This window comes from Canis lupus, chromosome 2 (genome assembly GCF_048164855.1).
Source record: "Canis lupus baileyi chromosome 2, mCanLup2.hap1, whole genome shotgun sequence".
Classification (NCBI taxonomy): domain Eukaryota; kingdom Metazoa; phylum Chordata; class Mammalia; order Carnivora; family Canidae; genus Canis; species Canis lupus.
Genome location: NC_132839.1, coordinates 33,765,835 through 33,786,401, shown reverse-complemented (window position 1 = coordinate 33,786,401; position 20,567 = coordinate 33,765,835). Strand labels below are relative to the sequence as shown.

The window sequence follows — 20,567 nt, the reverse complement described above, 5'->3', positions numbered from 1 at the left end:
AAAACTATAGAACGCTTCTGAAGGAAATTCAGAATGAAACTGGACCATTCATTCCAGGAATGAAACTGGACCATTCTCTTACACCAGACACAAAGATAAACTCAAAATGGATGAAAGATCTAAATGTGAGACAAGAGTCCATCAAAATCCTAGAGAAGAACACAGGCAACACCCTTGTTGAACTTGGCCACAGCAACCTCTTGCTAGATACATCTATCAAGGCAAGGGAAACAAAAGCAAAATGAATCATTGGGACTTCATAAAGATTAAAAGCTTCTGCACAGCAAAAGAAACAGTCAACAAAACTAAAAGACAACCTACAGAATGGGGGAAGATATTTGCAAATGACATATCAGATAAAGGGCCTGTATCCAAGTTCTATAAAGAACCTGTTAAACGCAACAGCAAAGAAATCCAATCATGAAATGGGCAAAAGACATGAACAGAATTTTCACCAAAGAAGACACAGACATGGCCAACAAGCACATGAGAAAATGCTCCGCATCACTTGCCATCAGGCAAATACAAATCAAAACCACAATGACATACCACCTCACACCAGTGAGAACAGTAAAAATGAATAAGACAGGAAACCACAACTGTTGGAGAGGATGTGGAGAAAGGGGAACCCTCCTGCACTGTTGGTGGGAATGTGAACTGGTGCAGCCACTCTGGAAAACTGTGTGGAGGTTCCTCAAAGAGTTAAAAATAGACCTGCCCTACGACCCAGCAATTGCACTGCTGGGGATTTACCCCAAACATACAGATGCAGTGAAACCCTGAGACACCTGCACCCCGATGTCTATAGCAGCAATGTCCGCAATAGCCAAACTGTGAAAGAAGCCTCGGTGTCCACTGAAAGATAAATGGATAAAGAAGATGTGGTTGTATACAATGGAATATTACTCAGCCATTAGAAATGACGAATACCCACCATTTGCTTCAACCTGGATGAAACTGGAGGGTACTATGCTGAGTGAAGTAAGTCAATCGGAGGACAAACATTATATGGTCTCATTCATTTGGGGAATATAAAAAATAATGAAAGGGATTAAAGGGAAAGGAGAGGCAATGAGTGGGAAATATCAGTGAGGGTGACAGAACGTGAGAAACACCTAACTCTGGGAAACGAACAAGGAGTGGTGGAAAGGGAGGTGGGCAGGGTGTTGGGGTGACTGGGTGATGTGCACTGAGGGGGCACTTGACGGGATGAGCACTGGGTGTTATGCTATATGTTGGCAAATCCAACTCCAATAAAAAAAAAATATACGAAGAAAAAAAAACAGATATTTTTCCAAAGAGGACATACAGATGGCCAACATTACTCATCATCAGAAAAATACAAATCAAAACTACAATGATGTACCACCCATCAGGATCTCTAAAATCAAAAAGACAAGAAATAAGAAGTGTTGTTAAGGATATGGCAAAACCGAACCTTCATGCCTTAATGGTGGAAATGTAAATTGGTGCAGCCATTATGTAAAACAGTATGGAGATTCCCCCAAGAGATTAAAAATAAAAATAGCATATGACCCAATAATTCCACTACTGGGTATTTACCAAAAGAAAATAAAAGCATCAATTCAAAAAGATATTTGCACCCTTATGTTTATTGAAGCATTATTTACAATAGCCAAGATATGGAAGCAGCCCAAGTGTCCATCAACAGACGAATGGATAAAGAAGATGCGGTGCATGTGTGTATGTCTGTCTGTGTCTGTATACATGTGTTTATATTTACATTTACATATAATGGAGTATTACTCAGCTATAAAAAGGATAAGATCTTACCATCTGTAACAACATGGATGAACTTAGAAGGTAGTATACTAAGTGAAATAAGTCAAAGAAAGAAAAATACCATTTGATTTCACTCATATATGAAATCTAAAAAACAAAACAAATGAATAAATAAACAAAAGCTGACTCAAACCTATAAATACAAAAATAAACTAATGGTTGCCAGATGGGAGGGAGTAGAAGGATGGGAAAAATGGGTGAAGGGGAGTGAGAGATAGAGTCTTCTAGTTATACAACAAACAAAACACTAGGAATAAGAGGCACAGCATAGGGAATATAGTCAGTGATTTTTTTTAATTTATTTATTTATTAGAGACAGAGAGAGAGAGAGAGAGAGAGGCAGAGACACATGCAGAGAGAGAAGCAGGCTCCATGAAGGGAGCCCGATGTGGGACTCGATCCCGGGTCTCCAGGATCCTGCCCTGGACCAAAGGCGGTGCCAAACCGCTGAGCCACCCGGGGTTGCCCTAGTCAGTGGTATTTTAAGAGCATTGCATGGTGACAGACGGTAGCGACACCTGAAGATAGCATAACATACATTTGTTGAAACACTGTGTTGTGTATCTGAAATTAATGTAACACTGTGTCATTATACTCAAAAAAGTAATAAACAAATGGGAATCAAAATGATACTTCTTTTTTAAAGCAAGAATCATTAATTTAACTATTCCAAATACAAAATTTTTTTCTGCTGACATATACAGCAGAGCTGACAACCGAAAATATGTTTTACAAGTATCCTCAATGATCATACACAGTACATTTTAGACCTTTTAAAAAGAATGACATTAAGTCTTTTAGTTCAGTGGCAAGCTCAATGCAACTATTCCATGAATCCTAGAAGATAAAGCAACTACAGAAGGTAATGTCTCAAATTTACTTGGTTTAATTTTCCCATGGTGTAGGACAGTTGAAGAATGTCATCCTCTGGAGCTGTGAACCAACCAGTTGAGGAGGGTGTTAACAGTGTCAGGGCTTACCATCATGATGGTCCATGGAGCCAGAACCGAATTCACACACTTTTACACAATTTACATAATTTTATAGCACATTTTGTGGCCAAATATTTGTCACATCTATGCAGGCAGCTGAGACCAGAAATCATGAAAAAGCAACACATGGCTGGGAATCATGTTGGGAAACATCTCCATAGTCAAGTACAGGTGGGGCTATGGGAGTCACATCCCTGCCTACCCGCCTCAGCTTATAAATTGCATTACCTCAGGCAAAATACTATCCTCCCTGAAGTTCCTTCCTCCATCTACCTCTCAAGATTGCTAGAAGGATCAACGGAACATTTGAGAGTGGGCTTCTCCGCATATAAACAGGTGAACTTTGGGCATGCAATTAGGTACATTTCTAATCAGGCCTTCAAACAGCTTCAGAAAAGACAGGTCTCCTGATGTAGACAAATAATAACACAATTATCTGAGAGCTACAGAGTGTCTTCTCATCTATCCATGAGCTTTCCTACAGATCATCTTAGTAGAAGCCCATGCAAAGCTATATAGTGAGGGAAACAAGGTGACAAGGAAACAGTTGCACAGAAGTGTCTGGCTCTGCTGGTCCCACAGCTACCTCAGAGAATATCTGGAATGAGGACCTGGTGGTCCTGGTTCCCAAGCTTTATTCTGTCCCTAGAGATGCCACTTTCAAACAAGTCACTCTCAAAAGAACCTTTCCTTTAAATAAATGTGGAAGCCCAGCAGACAATGCAGGAAGAGAAGTGCTCTGACTGGCCAGCTCACATGGTCTGACATAATGCCCTCAGCTTTCCCACATACACGCTAAGCCCTCCTCCACATGTGCAAGCAGAGCCTTTCCATCACCACAACCTCCAACCTCCTTCCTCACAGATGCACAGCCTCAGGGTCCCAGCTCACACCAGGCCTGACAACACAGCTTCTGGAAGAACGTGCCCTGGCGCTAAAACCAACCCTTCCTAACAACTTGCCAAATGCAAGGAGTAATCAGCTTCTAAAACACCACAGGGACTCCTGAAGTGAACTGATTCTATATGCAAACCAAAGTCATGCCATGAAGACCCCCGCAACACAAACAAGAAGGAGTGTAGGATGTTAGTCATTTAGGTCTGTAATTGGGCTCTCCTATAGCCTTATACAGCCTCCATGCTGATTAGCAGTGCCACTGTACATATCTTCCAGGGCCGGGAGAAAAGGTTAGATAACCTTCCAAGAAAAGTGCAGCCTGGCCAAATGCAAAAACCCTCTTCTTCACCTTCAGTCTGTTGGTTGGGAAGATGTAATGAGGGTGAGATGCCGCCTAGCCCAGTCCCAGGCAAGCAGAATGCTCTGGGCAACCATCACCCTGTGCCAGTGCTAGCACCCCAAGTCTTCCTACCTCAGCTTCAAAAGACGGAATCTGATGTAAGCATTATCCAGAAGCTCCCACTTCTCTTGGGAGGAAGATCCAAAGGAACCAGCCAAGTCTTTGCTCAGCAGGGATCCTCCCTCCCACTCAGCTGAGCTGTTTCCCCAGGATTCTTCAGCAGTGATGAACTCTGGATGGCAAATAGGCATGCACCATGACCTGGAAAGCAAGGTTTGTTAGGTTATTTTCACAGAAATAGTAGCATCTCCAAAATAAGATTTCATTTCAGTGGTAAGTATGAAATGTGGAATCAATTCTGGTTTTTAAAAGGAGCACAGACATTCTACTGCTGTGAAACTGGTGGAAACGGATCTTGCTGGACATCACAGAACACCTAGCTTAAAGAAAATCATTTGAGGTCACACATATGATTTGTGGACACTCAAGAAACATCAGCATGTTCCGAGTTTGGAACTTCCCAATAAAGCTATTTCTGGCCCAGACCAACTCCAGCTCATTTCAGTATTTGCTTTCTCTTTGCTTGTGTTGGAGTACTCAATACCTAGTTGTTACACTTGTCCTGAAGCAGAATAAGTGATGCAGGCCTTTCCTCCTCTATGTAGTTCTTTCTGTAACAGAGCTATCCAGCTATAGGCTGGATTTTCCACCCAGACTATACACGATCATGAGCAGGAGTGGAGAACATCAGAGCTGGACTAGTGCTGTCCAAGAATTGAACCTCTGTCTAGAAAGATGATTCAAAAGGAATCACAAACTTTTCTTAAAAGTTAAATCTCTGGCCTTTTGAACAACCTCATCAGTTCAGATGCACTGGACTCTAGTGAGGTTGCACTAAAGCCCCAAATTTTCATGTATTACTTGAGATATTTGGGATCACACTACTGACATAACAGGCCATGATTTTAGAAAACAATCAGCCCAGCTAGCTCAGATGAATGGAGAAAGAAGATGTGGTTTATGTATACAATGGAATATTACTCAGCCATTAGAAACAACAAATACCCACCATTTGCTTCAACGTGGATGGAACTGGAGGGTATTATGCTGAGTGAAGTAAGTCAGTTGGAGAAGGACAAACATTATATGTTCTCATTCATTTGGGGAATATAAATCATAGTGAAAGGGAATATAAGGGAAGGGAGAAGAAATGTGTGGGAAATATCAGAAAGGGAGACAGAACATAAAGACTCCTAACTCTGGGAAACGAACTAGGGGTGGTGGAAGGGGAGGAGGGTGGGGGGTGGGGGTGAATGGGTGACGGGCACTGAGGGGGGCACTTGACGGGATGAGCACTGGGTGTTATTCTGTATGTTGGTAAATTGAACACCAATAAAAAATAATTTATTAAAAAAAAAAAGCCCAGCTAGCTCAAGAGGGCATTGTGATTCTCCTGAACACCCATAATTGCTTTCAAACTGGTTTACAACAAGAAAAAAATAGTCTTACTCATAAAGAGAAGCCCAAAGATGCAAATTAGGCTGTGTCAAACTAATATGTAACAATAACAAATGATGCTGACAGTGCTATAAACTGATTAATACTGAAAATAAAGAGTTTTGTGACCAGGAAATAATAATAATATGTGAATAATAATATTACATATGTGAATAATAATATTACAACCCCCTCAGCTGGTGAACAAGTATAACTATAACTAAAATTGGAACCAAGGAAACTTCTTTTAGAAGTGGCAAGAAGGGAGAAAAGGGAACCCTCTTACACTGTTGGTGGGAATGTGAACTGGTGCAGCCACTCTGGAAAACTGTGTGGAGCTTCCTCAAAGAGTTAAAAATAGACCTGCTCTATGACCCAGCAATTGCACTGCTGGGGATTTACCCGAAAGATACAGATGCAATGAAACGCCAGGACACCTGCACCCCGATGTTTCTAACAGCAATGTCCACAATAGCCAAACTGTGGAAGGAGCCTCGGTGTCCATCGAAAGATGAATGGATAAAGAAGATGTGGTTTATGCATACAATGGAATATTACTCAGCCATTCGAAATGACAAATACCCACCATTTGCTTCAATGTGGATGGAACTGGAGGGTATTATGCTGAGTGAAGTGAGTCAATTGGAGAAGGACAAACATTGTATGTTCTCATTCATTTGGGGAATATAAATCATAGTGAAAGGGAATAGAAGGGAAGGGAGAAGAAATGGGTGGGAAATATCAGAAAGGGAGACAGAACATAAAGACTCCTATCTCTGGGAAATGAACTAGGGGTGGTGGAAGGGGAGGAGGGCGGGGGGTGGGGGTGAATGGGTGACAGGCACTGAGGGGGGCACTTGACGGGATGAGCACTGGGTGTTATTTTGTATGTTGGCAAATTGAACACCAATAAAAAATAAATTTGTTATTAAAAAAAATAGAAGTGGCAAGAAGAAAGCTAATGCCAGTGTATCTAGAACACTGCTGTGCAATAGAATTTACTGTGATGATGGACATGTTCTCTGTCCTATCCAGTATGGTAGTCACACATGATCACTGGCAACTTGAAGTGTGTAACTTAAGAACTGAATTTTAAATTGTGTTTAATTTTAATTAATTTAGCTTTGAATAATACCCATGACAAGTAGCAACTATGCTGGTCAGTGCAGATGCACAGCATGTTCTGACCCTTGTATCATCGGCTGCACATTCCTGCCCTCAACATCTTGAAAAGAGGGCACCCCCGGTGGCACAGCGGTTTAGCGCCACCTGTAGCCCGGGGGTGTGATCCTGGAGACCTGGGATCGAGTCCCATGTCAAGCTCCCTGCATGGAGCCTGCTTCTCCCTCTGCCTGTGACTCTGCCAATAAATAAATAAATAAATAAATAAATAAATAAATAAATAAATAAATAAAATCAATCTTTAAAAAAAATCTTGAAAAGAGGAAAACATTTTATAAGCAAACCTGACCCATGTTCTGTTCCTCTATAGTGGTTTTCGACATGAGGTTCAGCTTAGAATCCCAGGGAATGTTTCTATGCTACACATCCCCAGGACAAATGCCTACACATGTGCTTTTCAATGAAACATGAGTTCTAAAATAACCTTAATGGTTTACCAAGTAATTCAAAGGAAAACATTAAGGGAACTGATTTTTGAAGTGTTTGTTTTTGAAGTGATTTACTTATAGTAGAGATGGAGAAAAAAATAAGTAATCCTCCTGGATGTAGGGGCTGTAATGGACACTGGGATGTGAGATGAAGAAGAGGCAGGCTATGGAACATAGGGCATGTTCTGAAGTATGGACATGAATATGGTATTTGAGAGCACAGAAAAAGCATTGATTCTTGAGGGAATTGTGGGGGGGACACCAATGTTTCACAAGGGAAGTGACATTTGAGCTCTTTTGAAGTTGAGTGAGATTGCTCTGGAGAGCCAGAAGGGGAGGAAGTTAGTCTAGCCAAAGGGCTCAGTGGGAACTTTTGCAGGAAGACAACTTGTCATCAGGAATCTCCTGGAGGGAGCCAGCATGTCCCTGCACTGGGAAGTGATAAGTCCACATTCCTACACGTTATCTAAATGAGGGTGAGTCTTTGGCAAGTGAGGCTAGGAATCCACATGGCATACAAATACCTCAAAGGATTCTGATACACTCTAAAAAGTATGAAGCCCCACCCCCATGGTTACAGACAAGCCTGGAAAAAGGGTGGGCAGCTCCTAAAAGGATAGGAGGGAGGTGAGTGCAGGTTACACAGTGGCCTTCCTGTGATGCAGGTGCTTAGGGTCAGACAGCAGGAAATGACGTGTGCCATGACAATGCCCCAAGTTTGTGATGTGTGAGGAGGCAGGAGATACTAAGCAGGTGGTTCAGGTTTCTGGAAGTCTGTCTGCAAAAGGAAAAAGAAATGAGAGTGGATATCTGGGCCAGGGCCCTTCATCCTAGGAGACAGAGTTATCCTCCAGATCAGCTCTGCTCAGAGATTCCAGAATCATCCTGTTTGTCCCCAAAGGGACCCTCAAACTTGCAGGAAGTGGAGGTTCCTCTTAAATCATACGTTTTCAACCTCATCACTAATGACATTTGAGCCAAATCATTCTTTGTTGTGGGGATGTTTCCTGTGCTTTGCAGGATATTAAGCAGCATCTCTGACCTTTACCCTTAAATGGCAATAGATAGTACCCCTTGCCCAGCTGGGACAGCAAAAAAGATCTCTGGACTGTGCTTTCCTCACCCCTTGTTGAGAAGCCCTGACCTGGCAACACAGCCCATCAGAGCTGTGTACATGCATGAATGTGCACGTGTTACTTAATCATTGCAGGGATATACTCAATGTTATTTGGAAACTCATAAGCCACAGACTACAACTACTAGAATCATGAATACATACCACACTGAATTGACAAGGATTTTGCAGAGACCAAACAACATGTCAGGCAAAAATTCGTATCTCAGGAAGAAGTTCTCCAGCATAAGTGTCAAGGGCAATGCCCAGAGATTTCTTAATTTTATATGAAGGGTATGGGAAAACTCACCCTTTCTCTTTTGAGGAACTTCTCAGCAAAGGGGTATTTTCTGTAAAGTAGAGGTCTTTTGACCTGGAGTTGAAGAACTGAAGTAAAGAAGAGTGAGACCTGAAAGACACAGTGAAAGTAAAGTGATTACCAACACAAAAATGGTGGGGGTTCGGCTATGTCCAAGAACATAAGTTATATTTGAATTGTAAAAAGCTGGAGTTTAAGGAGATACAATTAAAAACAACTCTCCTCTCCAGCATAAACCATGTTGGCAATGAAAAGCAGGAACTCATATATGAGACCAGATGCTGTAGGACTGATACTTTTAGGCTTTGTTTAGCATTAACAGTAGATTCCAGCCACCTTTGCCATTCCATGCAGAACTTTCATGAAGAAAACCATTCAGAGTCTGATGAACCTTTCTATACTCCAAAAAGTCTACTTCCTAAGATCACAGTATTTAAATACCACACATTTAAGATATCCTCCTGGCTTCCTATCAAAGACCAACCAGCAGAAGTCAGGATCCATGGGGTCAAAGTGAAATGATAAAATGGCAAGGAGGAGTATCTCAGGGGAATGGAAGCCACAAGGGAAGCAAAGCAAAGGTTCACACTGTGTGGGGACCCCCTTCCACTGTGCTGGTCTGCACTAGAGGAAAGGCCACCATAAACTTATCCAAATCAGGAGCTTTTCACAAGATGGAAATGATTGCACAGGCACAAGAGAGCCCACAAGCATATACCTTCACCTCATTCAAGGACACATAATGTTTAAATGCAACCAGATTTTCACAAAAAGCTGCCGAAATCATTTTCATTCCTAATTATTGGGAACATGTCATTTTATACACAAGGACATTGCCTTTCCTAAAGGAGCCCAGGCCACAAAGAGCTGCTGAGGATGCCATGAAACACTCACCTGGGGGAATAATAGTACTTGAGATCATAAATGCAGAGAAAGGAAAAAAATATTCCCACCCCCTTTCTCCTCATTCAAGTACACACCTGTGACAGACAACAGGACTCTGGTCTCATGGACAAATGAAACTAGGGTCCTGAGCTGCATCCAACAATACCCACCACTCCCTACTGAAGCCAGGAAGGGAGTCTGTCTTGAGCCAGCAAGTGTTCTCGGAGTGCCACCTCTGGGCAGCCTTGGGTACTTTTAATGAGGAACACAGAGGAGTAAAGACTCTGTTCTCAGGAGATTTAATAGCCAGGGAGAAGAGAACAGTAGAAACAAGTATAGAATATATGCCCTAACTCACATAGATGAGAGAAGAGTGGTAAAAGATAAATTCCACTTGAGGGACTTAATAATTAGTGCACTTTAGCTGCTCAAACTGGCTTAAACGATTAGTTGGGAATTTAAATTTTCCATGTCTCATAATTGTAAATGAAGAAGGGCCTCAGACATATTTAGATAAATGTCTCAATAAGACAACTAATATCCACTGTTTTCTGTTACTCCCTGAGATGGTTTGTATGGGAGAGGTGACCTCACTCACATTATTTAGCCACTCTGAGCTTCCATTTTCTCATCTGTATAATATGAATTAAAAGGAAAGACTCACTAAAGTGAGTCACACAAAATTAGGAGATGTAAATAACCATAGCTTGGCTTCAATTCAATTATTTCTATTACACTGCAAGCCTCTTATGAATGGCTGCCATGTTATTTCCATCTTGTTTTATCCTTAAGTACTTAATGACTTAGTTAAATCCCAGTAATCATAGCTTATTTGCATGAGGTGTCTTTTTGACTCAATGAAACAGTTTTCTAAACTATTAGATCAAAAATGTGCTCAGAATCACCACTGACCTCTGAAGACCAGAGAATGTCCAAGACAATAGAGATGCTATTGCTCCTTAAAAAGTACTACCCACAGGCTCTCAGCACAGCTCACAGCAGCACCACATTGTGCAATCTGAGAATTTACCTTATGCCCACGAAGGAGGAAAATTGGAAATGGGGAAAGACAAAAGTACATTTTATTTTCTCTGAGATGGGCATATCTGGCTGATTTCACTATTTAACGTTTCTATTGTGCTTTGTGTATGCATAGTATTTTATAATCGTAGTTAAGTGTATAGAGAGTAGTTTCTAAGCATTGTAATATTTATAATTCTAAAAACCCAAAAATAAAATAAATTTTGCCAGGAAATTTCACAGAAACTTCAACCTATTCCAAATTTTAATTTAATTTAATACTGTCCAGACATTATTTTCCATTGCTTTTTTGCAAAGAAGAGAAGCTTAGAAGAGAAGTAACATTCCTGGTACTTTACAAGATCCCTGACCTGCTGTTCTGGAAGACAGAAAACTCACAAACAGGATTGCACCAGAAACATATTCCAGAGTCATTTTTCTTTCTGACTTAATTAACGTAGATAATATTGAGATCTATATTATTCCTAACCTTCTATCCTTCTAAAAAAGAAATCTCATTGACATTTCTCTGACTTCACATCTAAGCCCAGGTGCTTTCAAAATTCACAAAATTAAACAGTATCTGTTTTCCCTGGTGTCTCAATAACTCTGTGTATACATGTGCAAAATTCATATATGACTCTAAACTTATAAGTGGGCAATACTTATTTCAATAATTTGGAAACCACAGAAGAAGATAATAGATAAAATGGTTGTATATAATTCTATAACTGATACCAGCTGTTAAGATTCAAAGATTCTTAACTATAGAGAGTAAACTGATGGTTACCAGAGGGGAGGTGGGTAGGGGATAGGTTAAATGGGTGACAAGGATTAGGTGGTGAGGCACTCATTGTGATGAGCACCAGGTGTTATGTGGAAGTGTTAAATCACTATATTGAACACCTGAAACTAATATTACACTTTAAAAAATAAAGAACTTCCTTTCAGTCTTTTTTTTCTACATATAAATGAATATTTCTAAAGTCAGCTTCAAATATACACATGTCCAGACACATTCAATTGCTTCATCCTCTAATTGTTTAATCTAGATATGTCATAAGCATTTCTGTATCATTAAATATTCTTTTACAATATGATTTACATGTTGGCATCATAGTCCATTACATGGATCACCACATTAGGCTCAACCACCCATCTGTTGTTAGAAATTTAAGGAATTTCTCTTTTTTATTAATATAAGTAACAAACATTATGAGAGTCCTAATAGATAAGTTGTGTGCCTCCAAAAATTCCTTAGAACAGATTCCTAGAAATGGAGTCCCTGGGCAAGAAGTGTCTTGGTGCTTATGGACCACAGAAAGCCTTACTATACCTTTCAGTTATGGAAGAGAAAAAAATCCCTGTCCCTAAAGCCCTGGGTATTAGCCACATTTTAGATTCTTAAGCAGTAAATTTCAAACAGCTAGAATTGATTCAGGCCCACCATTGTCAAGAAACCTTACTGCCATGATTGTAAATAAGACCCATCTACGCCAACCTGCAAGATAGATACAGTGTGTTGGCAATACCTACCAGCCCTCCCCCCGTCAATAACAGTTTTCTTAGCTCAGACACCCTAGTTCCTTCTTGATCCAAATGCCTTGTAGTCCTATGTTGCTTATGTCATTTTTTAAAAGTATCTAAGACTGTTAAAAATATGGAATATCAAATATATTAAAACTTCTGAGAAGATTCACATTTCTAAACGCCAGACAAGAGGCAATAACTACTGCAAAGGACACATTGGAAAGGTAGTGGTTTGGTTACAGTGGTAGAGGAAGAGGTTGGCTCTCAGTCTTTCTCAAACCCTGTATCATGTAGACACAATTAATGCAGTCACAGAAGACAGCACTGCTTGGCAGGGAATGTAGAGCCAATGACAAGGAGTGCAAATGCTGCCACTTCCTTCCTCTCTCCCTCCTTCTCTCGCTCTGACTCTTGTTTCTTCCTGTTCTCATACTGTATTAACTGGTTGAAGCTACTTTTCCAGAAGGAAAAAAGCAAACTAGCAGGCTGGGAAAAGCTGGGTTTGCCCCAAAAATGATCACACAGAAAACAGCCAAGTGTGTCCATTGACAGAAAGCAAATCTGAGGAAGGAAAGCAAGCAGGGAAGCTGCCACCTACTCATGTGACCTTTTTTTTGGAGAGTTGGAAGGAGACTCTAATTCCTCACCGAAATATAGTCAGAACTTCAGAGAGTCTGTGCTTGTTCTGTCCAAGCATGGCTAGGCTTTTAAGTTTAATTAACTGCAAAAAAAAGAGAGTCTATAGCCCAGGCTGCTCAGAGGCTATGTCTGTAATCAGTTGTGACTGAAGAAGTAGAAAACATGAGGGCTCTTTCCCATTTCTTTAGCCTAACACCCCTACTCGTTATTTTCTGCACAATTTAAAAAATAAATGCATAGAAATAATTATAAATCTATGTTAATAGATACACGATGTACAAAAATGTAATTTTGATATCAATAATAAAAAGAGGCAGAACTATATAGAAGTAGAGCTTTTTTATGCAATTGAAGTTAAGTTGGTATCACTTCAAATTAGGTTGTTATAACTTTAGAATGTCATACCTAATTGTCATGGTAAACACAAAGAAAATATAATAAAACATACACCAAAAAAATGAGAAGGGAATCAAAACATGTCACTACAAAAATTTAACTAAACATAAAGAAAGGTAGTAGAAGAGGAAGGCAGTAATGAAGGAAATGAGGGACAAAAAGCTATAAGACATATAGAAAACATAAAACACCAAAAGTAATTCTTTTTGTAGGAATGATAACCTTAAGTATCAACATGCTAAACTCATCAATTAAAAAGCAGAGGTTGGCAGAGGGACTAAAACAGATACAAAACAAAACCAAAAAAAAGCATCATTCAACTATATGCTACCGATAACAATTATGATATGCACCAAACATCAGAGCTCGAAAAGACATGAGGCAGACACTGACATAATTAAAGGAGTAGATAGTTCTACAATTATGGCTAGAGATTTCAATGCCCCACTCTCAATAATGGTTAGAAATCAAACAAAAGATATACATGGAACTAGAGCCCTTACACAACACTACAAACCAAGTGGTCCTAAAAGACCTACACAGAACAATCTACCCAACAGCAGCAAAATTACACATTTCTCTCAAGTACACATGTAACATTCTCCAGGATAGACATATATTATGCCATAAAACAAATTTTACTGAATTTTCAAATACTGAAATCATACAACATATCTTTTCCAATCCAATGGAATTAACTAGAAATCAATAATAAAAGGGAAAATGAAAAACTCACAAATATGTGAATTTAAACAAAACAATCAACCAATGGGTCAAAGAAGAAATAAGAGAAATTAGAAAATATTTGCTGTGAGCTGAATTGTGTCCCCCACCATCAAAAAAAACAAAAACAAAAGCAGAAACAAAAAAATCCCCTCATATGTTGAAGCTCTAACCCCCAGTACCTTATAATATGACTGTATTTGGAAATATCTTTAAATACGGGATTAAGTTAAATGAGGCCATTACGGTGGATTCTAATCCAATTTGACTGGTGTCCTTATAAGAAGAGGAAATTTGACATACAAAGAGACACCAAAGACTCATGTGCAATGACAATGTGAAGGAGCAGTAGGATGGCAGCCATCTGCAAGCCAAGAAGCATTAGAGGTAACTAACCCTGCCAGCACCTTGATCTTAGACTTACAGCCTCCAGGACTATGAGGAAATAAATTTCTGTTGTTTAAAGTGCCCTGTCTGTGCTATTTTGTTATGACAGCCCTAGCAAACTGATACAGTTTGAGACAAATGCCCTGAGACAAATGACAATGAAAATACAACATACCAAAATGTATGGGATGAATCAAAAGGAGTACTAAAAGGGAAATTTATAGCTGTAAGTATTTACATTTAAACAATGAAAGATCTAAAATCAACAACCTAACTTTACACCTTAACAAACTAGAAAAAGAGGAATAAACTAAATTCAAAAGCCAACAGAAGTAAGAAAATAAAGATTACAGAAGTGGCTAATAAAATAGAGATGAGAAAAAGCATAGAGAAAAATCAAGGAAACCAAAATTTGGTTCTTTACAAAGATCAATAAAATTGACACACCTTTAGATAGATTGACTAAGCAAAGAGAGAAACTCAAATTACCAAAATCAAAAATGAAAGAAGGAACATTTCTACCAATTTTACAGAAATAAAAAAAGGTTACAAGAGTATACTATGAATGACTATATGCTAACAAATTGGATATCCTAGATAAAATGGGCAAATTCCAAGCTACCCAAAACTGGTAATGAAGAAAAAGAAAAACTGAATACCAACACTGGTAATGAAGAAAAAGAAAATCTGAATAGACCTGCAGTTATGAAGGAAATTCGCAACCTACCAACACTGGTAATGAAGAAAAAGAAAATCTGAATAGACCTGCAGTTATGAAGGAAATTGAATCAGTAATTAAAACTCCCAAAAACAAAACAAAACAAAAAAGCCCTAAAACAGATTGCTTAGCTGAAGCACTCTACCAAATGTTTAAAGAAGAATTAACTTTACCTCCTCAAACTCTTCTAAAAAACTGAAGAGAAGGGGACATTCATTCAGTGAGGTCAGCATTACCTTAATACCAAAGACACTACAAGAGCAGAAAACTACAGACCAATATTCCTGATGAACACTAATACAAAAAATCCTCAACAAAATACTAGCAAGTCAATTTAGCAGTATATAAAAAGGATTATACATTATTACCAATGGAATTTATTCCTGGAATTCAAGAATGGTTCAAAATATGAAAATCAATTGATGAAACACAGCACATTACCAGAACAAAGGAAAAACCCTTGGTCATATAATAAAACTAGAACTAGAAACCTAGAACTAATAAAATCAAATTCAGCAAAAGTTGAAGGACACAAAATCAACATGTAATGGTATATTCACACAAATGAAATTTTACACAGCAGTGAAACTGGATGAACTACAGCTAACCAACGCAATATGGATGGGTAAGTGTTAGAAACATAATGGTGACTGAAGAAAAGAATTCATGGAAGAATACATACATGATATAACTTCTATAAAGCTCAAAAACAAGCAACACTAAATAATCATTTTTTAGGATCCATTTGCATGGTTTTAGATAGAATAAATAGAGAGGTATATATACACAAACACACACAGAAATTATAAATACAGAATTTCAGAAAGTATTCTTCATATTAGGAAGCAAAAGGATAGGGCAAAAGAGGTGTCAATTAGTTTATGAAAATTAAATGTCATAAGTTACTGATATTCACTTATAGGTGGAATATAAGAAATAGCACAGAAGATCATAGGGAAGGAAGGGGAAATGGAATGGAAAGAAATCAGAGAGGATTACAAGAGACTCTTAATGCTCAGAAACAAACTGAGGGTTGCTGGAGAGAAGGTAGGTGGTGGATGGGGTAACTGGGTGATGGGCATTAAGGAGGTCACATGATGTGATGAGCACTGGGTGTTATATGCAACTGATGAATTACTGAACTCTACATCTGAAACTAATGATGTACTATATGTTGGCTAATTGAATTTAAATTAAAAAAATAACTTACTGATATTATACATATATTATTTTGTCTATATAAAATATTGTATACTATTTTAAAGGAAGAATGAACTTATCAACTTGAATAGAAGGGAAGTTATGCACAGAAAAGAAATAGCATAGAGATGATCAGGTAGAAAATAGGAATTCAAGAATAATAACATGGAAGGAAAGCTGTACTGAAATCTTGAAATACAGGATGAAAATAACACATTTTCATAATATATTTAAAATATGTATCTCATAATATTTTCAAATAACTGATTATTTCCACTCATCATTCCTGGTTGGTCTAGGAAATGAAGAAACATTTATTTTTCAAAGCCTTTAAAATCAAGCAAGCAGAAGGATAAAACAGGTTTTACAAGACCACTTAAATCTCAAATGAATCACCAAACCAAGAGGTCCTGTGCATTATGCTGTAGTAGAAAAAAAGGAATTTTAAAAATTCATTATTTACAAATAAATCGTTGTTTTACTTTCTGTTTGTCAACATTACAAAATCTTGATTATTTATACTCCACTAATCTTGGAAATAACCCTCAACTGAAAAAAGATGTGGGAGTTCATGTTAACCTTTGTTTAAACAACTAGTTTTGTTATAGATGGTGTGACTCAATATAAAAGAATTTCTAGATACTGTTTAAAATTTTTACCAGAAGATGTATAAGTATAATTAACACAAGAATTACTAAATATGAATGGATATTACTAACCACACACAAAAAAAAGGCTAACAATATACCCAAAGTCTTGGGGAAGTCTTCTTTACTGAGATTTACCAGAACAATTTTAGTATTTACTTAAATGTAAAGACAATCAGATGTATTTAAGATCCAATTTGAATTATTTCCCCTAAGGAATGTTGATAAAAGAAAACCAAAGCTGGTGGCATCACAATTCCAGACTTCAAGTTCTATTGCACAGCTGTAATCGTGAAGACAGTGTGGTACTGGTACAAAAACAGACACACAGATCAATGTAACAGTATAGAGAAGCCAGAAACTGGTAGTTAACTCTACGGTCAACTCATCTTCAACAAAGCAGGAAAGAATACCCACGGAAAAAAAGAGTCTCTTCAACAATGATGTTGGGGAGGCAGGGCAAGATGGCAGAAGAGTAGGGTCCCCAAGTCACCTGTCCCCACCAAATTACCTAGATAACCTTCAAATCATCCTGAAAACCTGCGAATTCAGCCTGAGATTTAAAGAGAGACCAGCTGGAATGCTACAGTGAGAAGAGTTCGCGCTTCTATCAAGGTAGGAAGACTGGGGGGGGGGGGGGAAGAAATGAAGAAACAAAAGGCCTCCAAGGGGGAGGGGCCCCGCGAGGAGCCGGGCTGAGGCCGGGGCGAGGGTCCCCAGGAGAGGAGAGCCCCGTCCCGGAGGAGCAGGAGCTGCACCAACCTTCCCGGGCGGAAAGGGGCTCGCAGGGAGTTAGAGCAGGACCCAGGAGGGCGGGGATGTCCTCGGGCTCCCGGGGACACTAACAGACACCTGCGCCCCGGGGAGAGTGCGCCGAGCTCCCTAAGGGCTGCAGCGGGCGCAGCGGGACCCGGAGCAGCTCGGAGGGGCTCGGGCGGCGGCTCCACGGAGGGGGCTGTGCGGCTCGGAGAGCGCGATTCCAGCGGTGCATTTTCCTGGAGCCCAGGGCGCTGGGGGACACAGCCCAAGATCTGGGGCGCCCCCGGGATAGGCGGAGGCCAGGAGGACACAGGACAACAAGGAGCTGTGCAGATCGGCGCCCCCGCCCACGGAGCATCCAGGCCCCTGCGAACTGGGAGCTGTGGTAGTTACTGTGGGAGCTGACTCCAGAATTGCAGAGCTGGCTGCCGCCACTGTTGTTCCTCCTGGTGTCACCTTGTACCTGGGACTGAGCAGGGGCCTCACAGGATAAACAGCTCCCACTAAGCTGTGCACCTGATAGGGTGCTGGACAGCTCCCCCAGGTGCACACACCTGAGAATCAGCACAGCAGGCCCCTCCCCCAGAAGACCAGCTGGAAGGACAGGGGAAGAGCCAAGTTCTTGGCAGAGCAGCGCTGGAAAGCTCCAGGAGAACTCGAGAGATTTACAGTATATAGAACCAAAGGATACCCCTCCTTGTTTTTGTTTTTTCTTTTTCTTCCTTTTTCCAATACAACTCCTTCTTAGCCACTCTGCACTGAGCAAAATGACTAGAAAGAACACACCACAAAACAAAGAATCAGAAACAGTCCTCTCTCCCACAGAGTTACAAAATTTGGATTACAATTCAATGTCAGAAAGCCAATTCAGAAGCACTTTTATAAAGCTACTCGTGGCTCTGGAAAAAAGAAAAAGGATTCAAGAGACTTCATGACTGCAGAATTTAGATCTAACCATCCAAAATTAAAAATCAATTAAATGAGATGCAATCCAAACTGGAGGTCCTAACGATGAGGGTTAACAAGGTAGAAGAACAAGTGAGTGACATAGAAGACAAGTTAATGGCAAGGAAGGAAGCTGAGGAAAAAAGAGAAAAACACTTAAAAGATTATGAGGATAGGTTAAGAGAAATAAATGACACCCTCAGAAGGAAAAATCTACGTTTAATTGGTGTTCCAGAGAGCGCCGAAAGAGACAGAGGACCAGAAACTGTATTTGAACAAATCATAGCTGAGAACTTCCCTAACTTCGGAAGGGAATCAGGCATTCAGATCCAAAAGATAGAGAGATCCCCCCATAAAATCAATAAAAAGTGTTCAACAACTTGACATTTAATTGTGAAACTTGCAAATTACAAAGATAAAGAGAAGATCCTTAAAGCAGCAAGAGACAAGAAATCCCTGACTTTTATGGAGAGGAATATTAGGGTAACAGCAGACCTCTCCACAGAGACCTGGCAGGCCAGAAAGGGCAGGCAGGATATATTCAGGGTCCTAAATGAGAAGAACATGCAACCAAGAATACTTTATCCAGCAAGGCTCTCATTCAAAAAGGAAGGAGAGATAAAGAGCTTCCAAGACAGGCAGCAACTAAAAGAATATGTGACCTCCAAACCAGCTCTGCAAGAAATTTTAAGGGGGACTCTTAAAATTCCCCTTTAAGAAGAAGTTCACTGGAACAATCCACAAAAACAAGGACTGAATAGATATCATGATGATACTAAACTCATATCTGTCAATAGTAACTCTGAACGTGAATGGGCTTAATGACCCCATCAAAAGGCGCAGGGTTTCAGACTGGATAAAAAAGCAGGACCCATCTATTTGCTGTCTACAAGAGACGCATTTTAGACTTAAGGACACCTACAGCCTGAAAATGAAAGGTTGGAAAACCATTTACCATTCAAATGGTCCTCAAAAGAAAGCAGGGGTAGCCATCCTCAAATCATAAAAATTAAAGTTTATACCAAAGACTGTAGTAAGACAAGAAGAGGGACACTATATCATACTTAAAGGATCTATCCAACAAGAGGGCCTAACAATCATGAATATTTATACCCAAATGTGGGAACTGCCAAGTATATCCATCAATTAATAACCAAAGTGAAGAAATACTTATACTTGGTGACTTGAACACACCACTTTCTATAATCAATAGATATTCTAAGCACAACATCTCCAAAGAAACAAGAGCTTTAAATGATACACTGGATCAGATGGATTTCACAGATATTTACAGAACTTTACATCCAAACGCAACTGAATACACATTTTTCTCAAGTGCACATGGAACTTTCTCCAGAATAGACCACATACTGACTCACAAATCAGGTTTTAACTGATACCAAAAGAATAGGATCGTCGCCTGCATATTTTCAGACCATAATGCTTTGAAACTAGAACTAAATCACAAGAAGAAGTTTGGAAGGACTTCAAACACGTGGAGGTTAAGGACCATCCTGCTAAAAGATGAAAGGGTCAACCAGGAAATTAGGGAAGAATTAAAAAGATTCATGGAAACTACTGAGAATGAAGACACAACCGTTCAAAATCTTTGAGATACAGCAAAAGCAGTCCTGAAGGGGGAAATACATCGCAATAAGAGCATCCATCCAAAAACTGGGAAGAACTCAAATACAAAAGCTAACCTTGCACCTAAAGGAGCTGGAGAAAAAAACAGCAAATAGATCCTACACCGAGCAGAAGATGAGAGTTAATAAAGATTCGAGCAGAACTCAATGAAATAGAGACCAGAAGAACTGTGGTACAGATTAACAAAACCAGGAGTTGGTTCTTTGAAAGAACTAATAAGATAAATAAACCATTAGCCAGCCTTATTAAAAAGCAGAGAGAAAAGACTCAAATTAATAAAATCATGAATGAGAAAGGAGAGATCACCACCAAGACCAGGGAAACACAAACGGTTTTAAAAACTTATTATGAGCAGCTATACGCTAATAAATTAGGCAATCTAGAAGAAATGGACGCATTTCTGGAAAACCACAAACTACCAAAACTGGAACTGTAAGAA

The 20,567-nt window shown here is 39.5% G+C and overlaps 1 protein-coding gene across 1 annotated transcript in view; it reads right to left on the bottom strand.

The window, feature by feature from the left end:
* The window catches only part of OCA2 (OCA2 melanosomal transmembrane protein), a 440,201-nt gene that overhangs the window by 348,658 nt on the left and 70,976 nt on the right, over positions 1-20,567 (bottom strand). Inside the window, exons 3-4 of the mRNA XM_072795366.1 lie at positions 8,624-8,722; positions 4,165-4,353 (exon numbers count right to left, since the gene is read on the bottom strand). Coding sequence (XP_072651467.1) covers positions 4,165-4,353; positions 8,624-8,722 — 288 coding nt within the window. The remainder of the gene's footprint in view (positions 1-4,164; positions 4,354-8,623; positions 8,723-20,567) is intronic.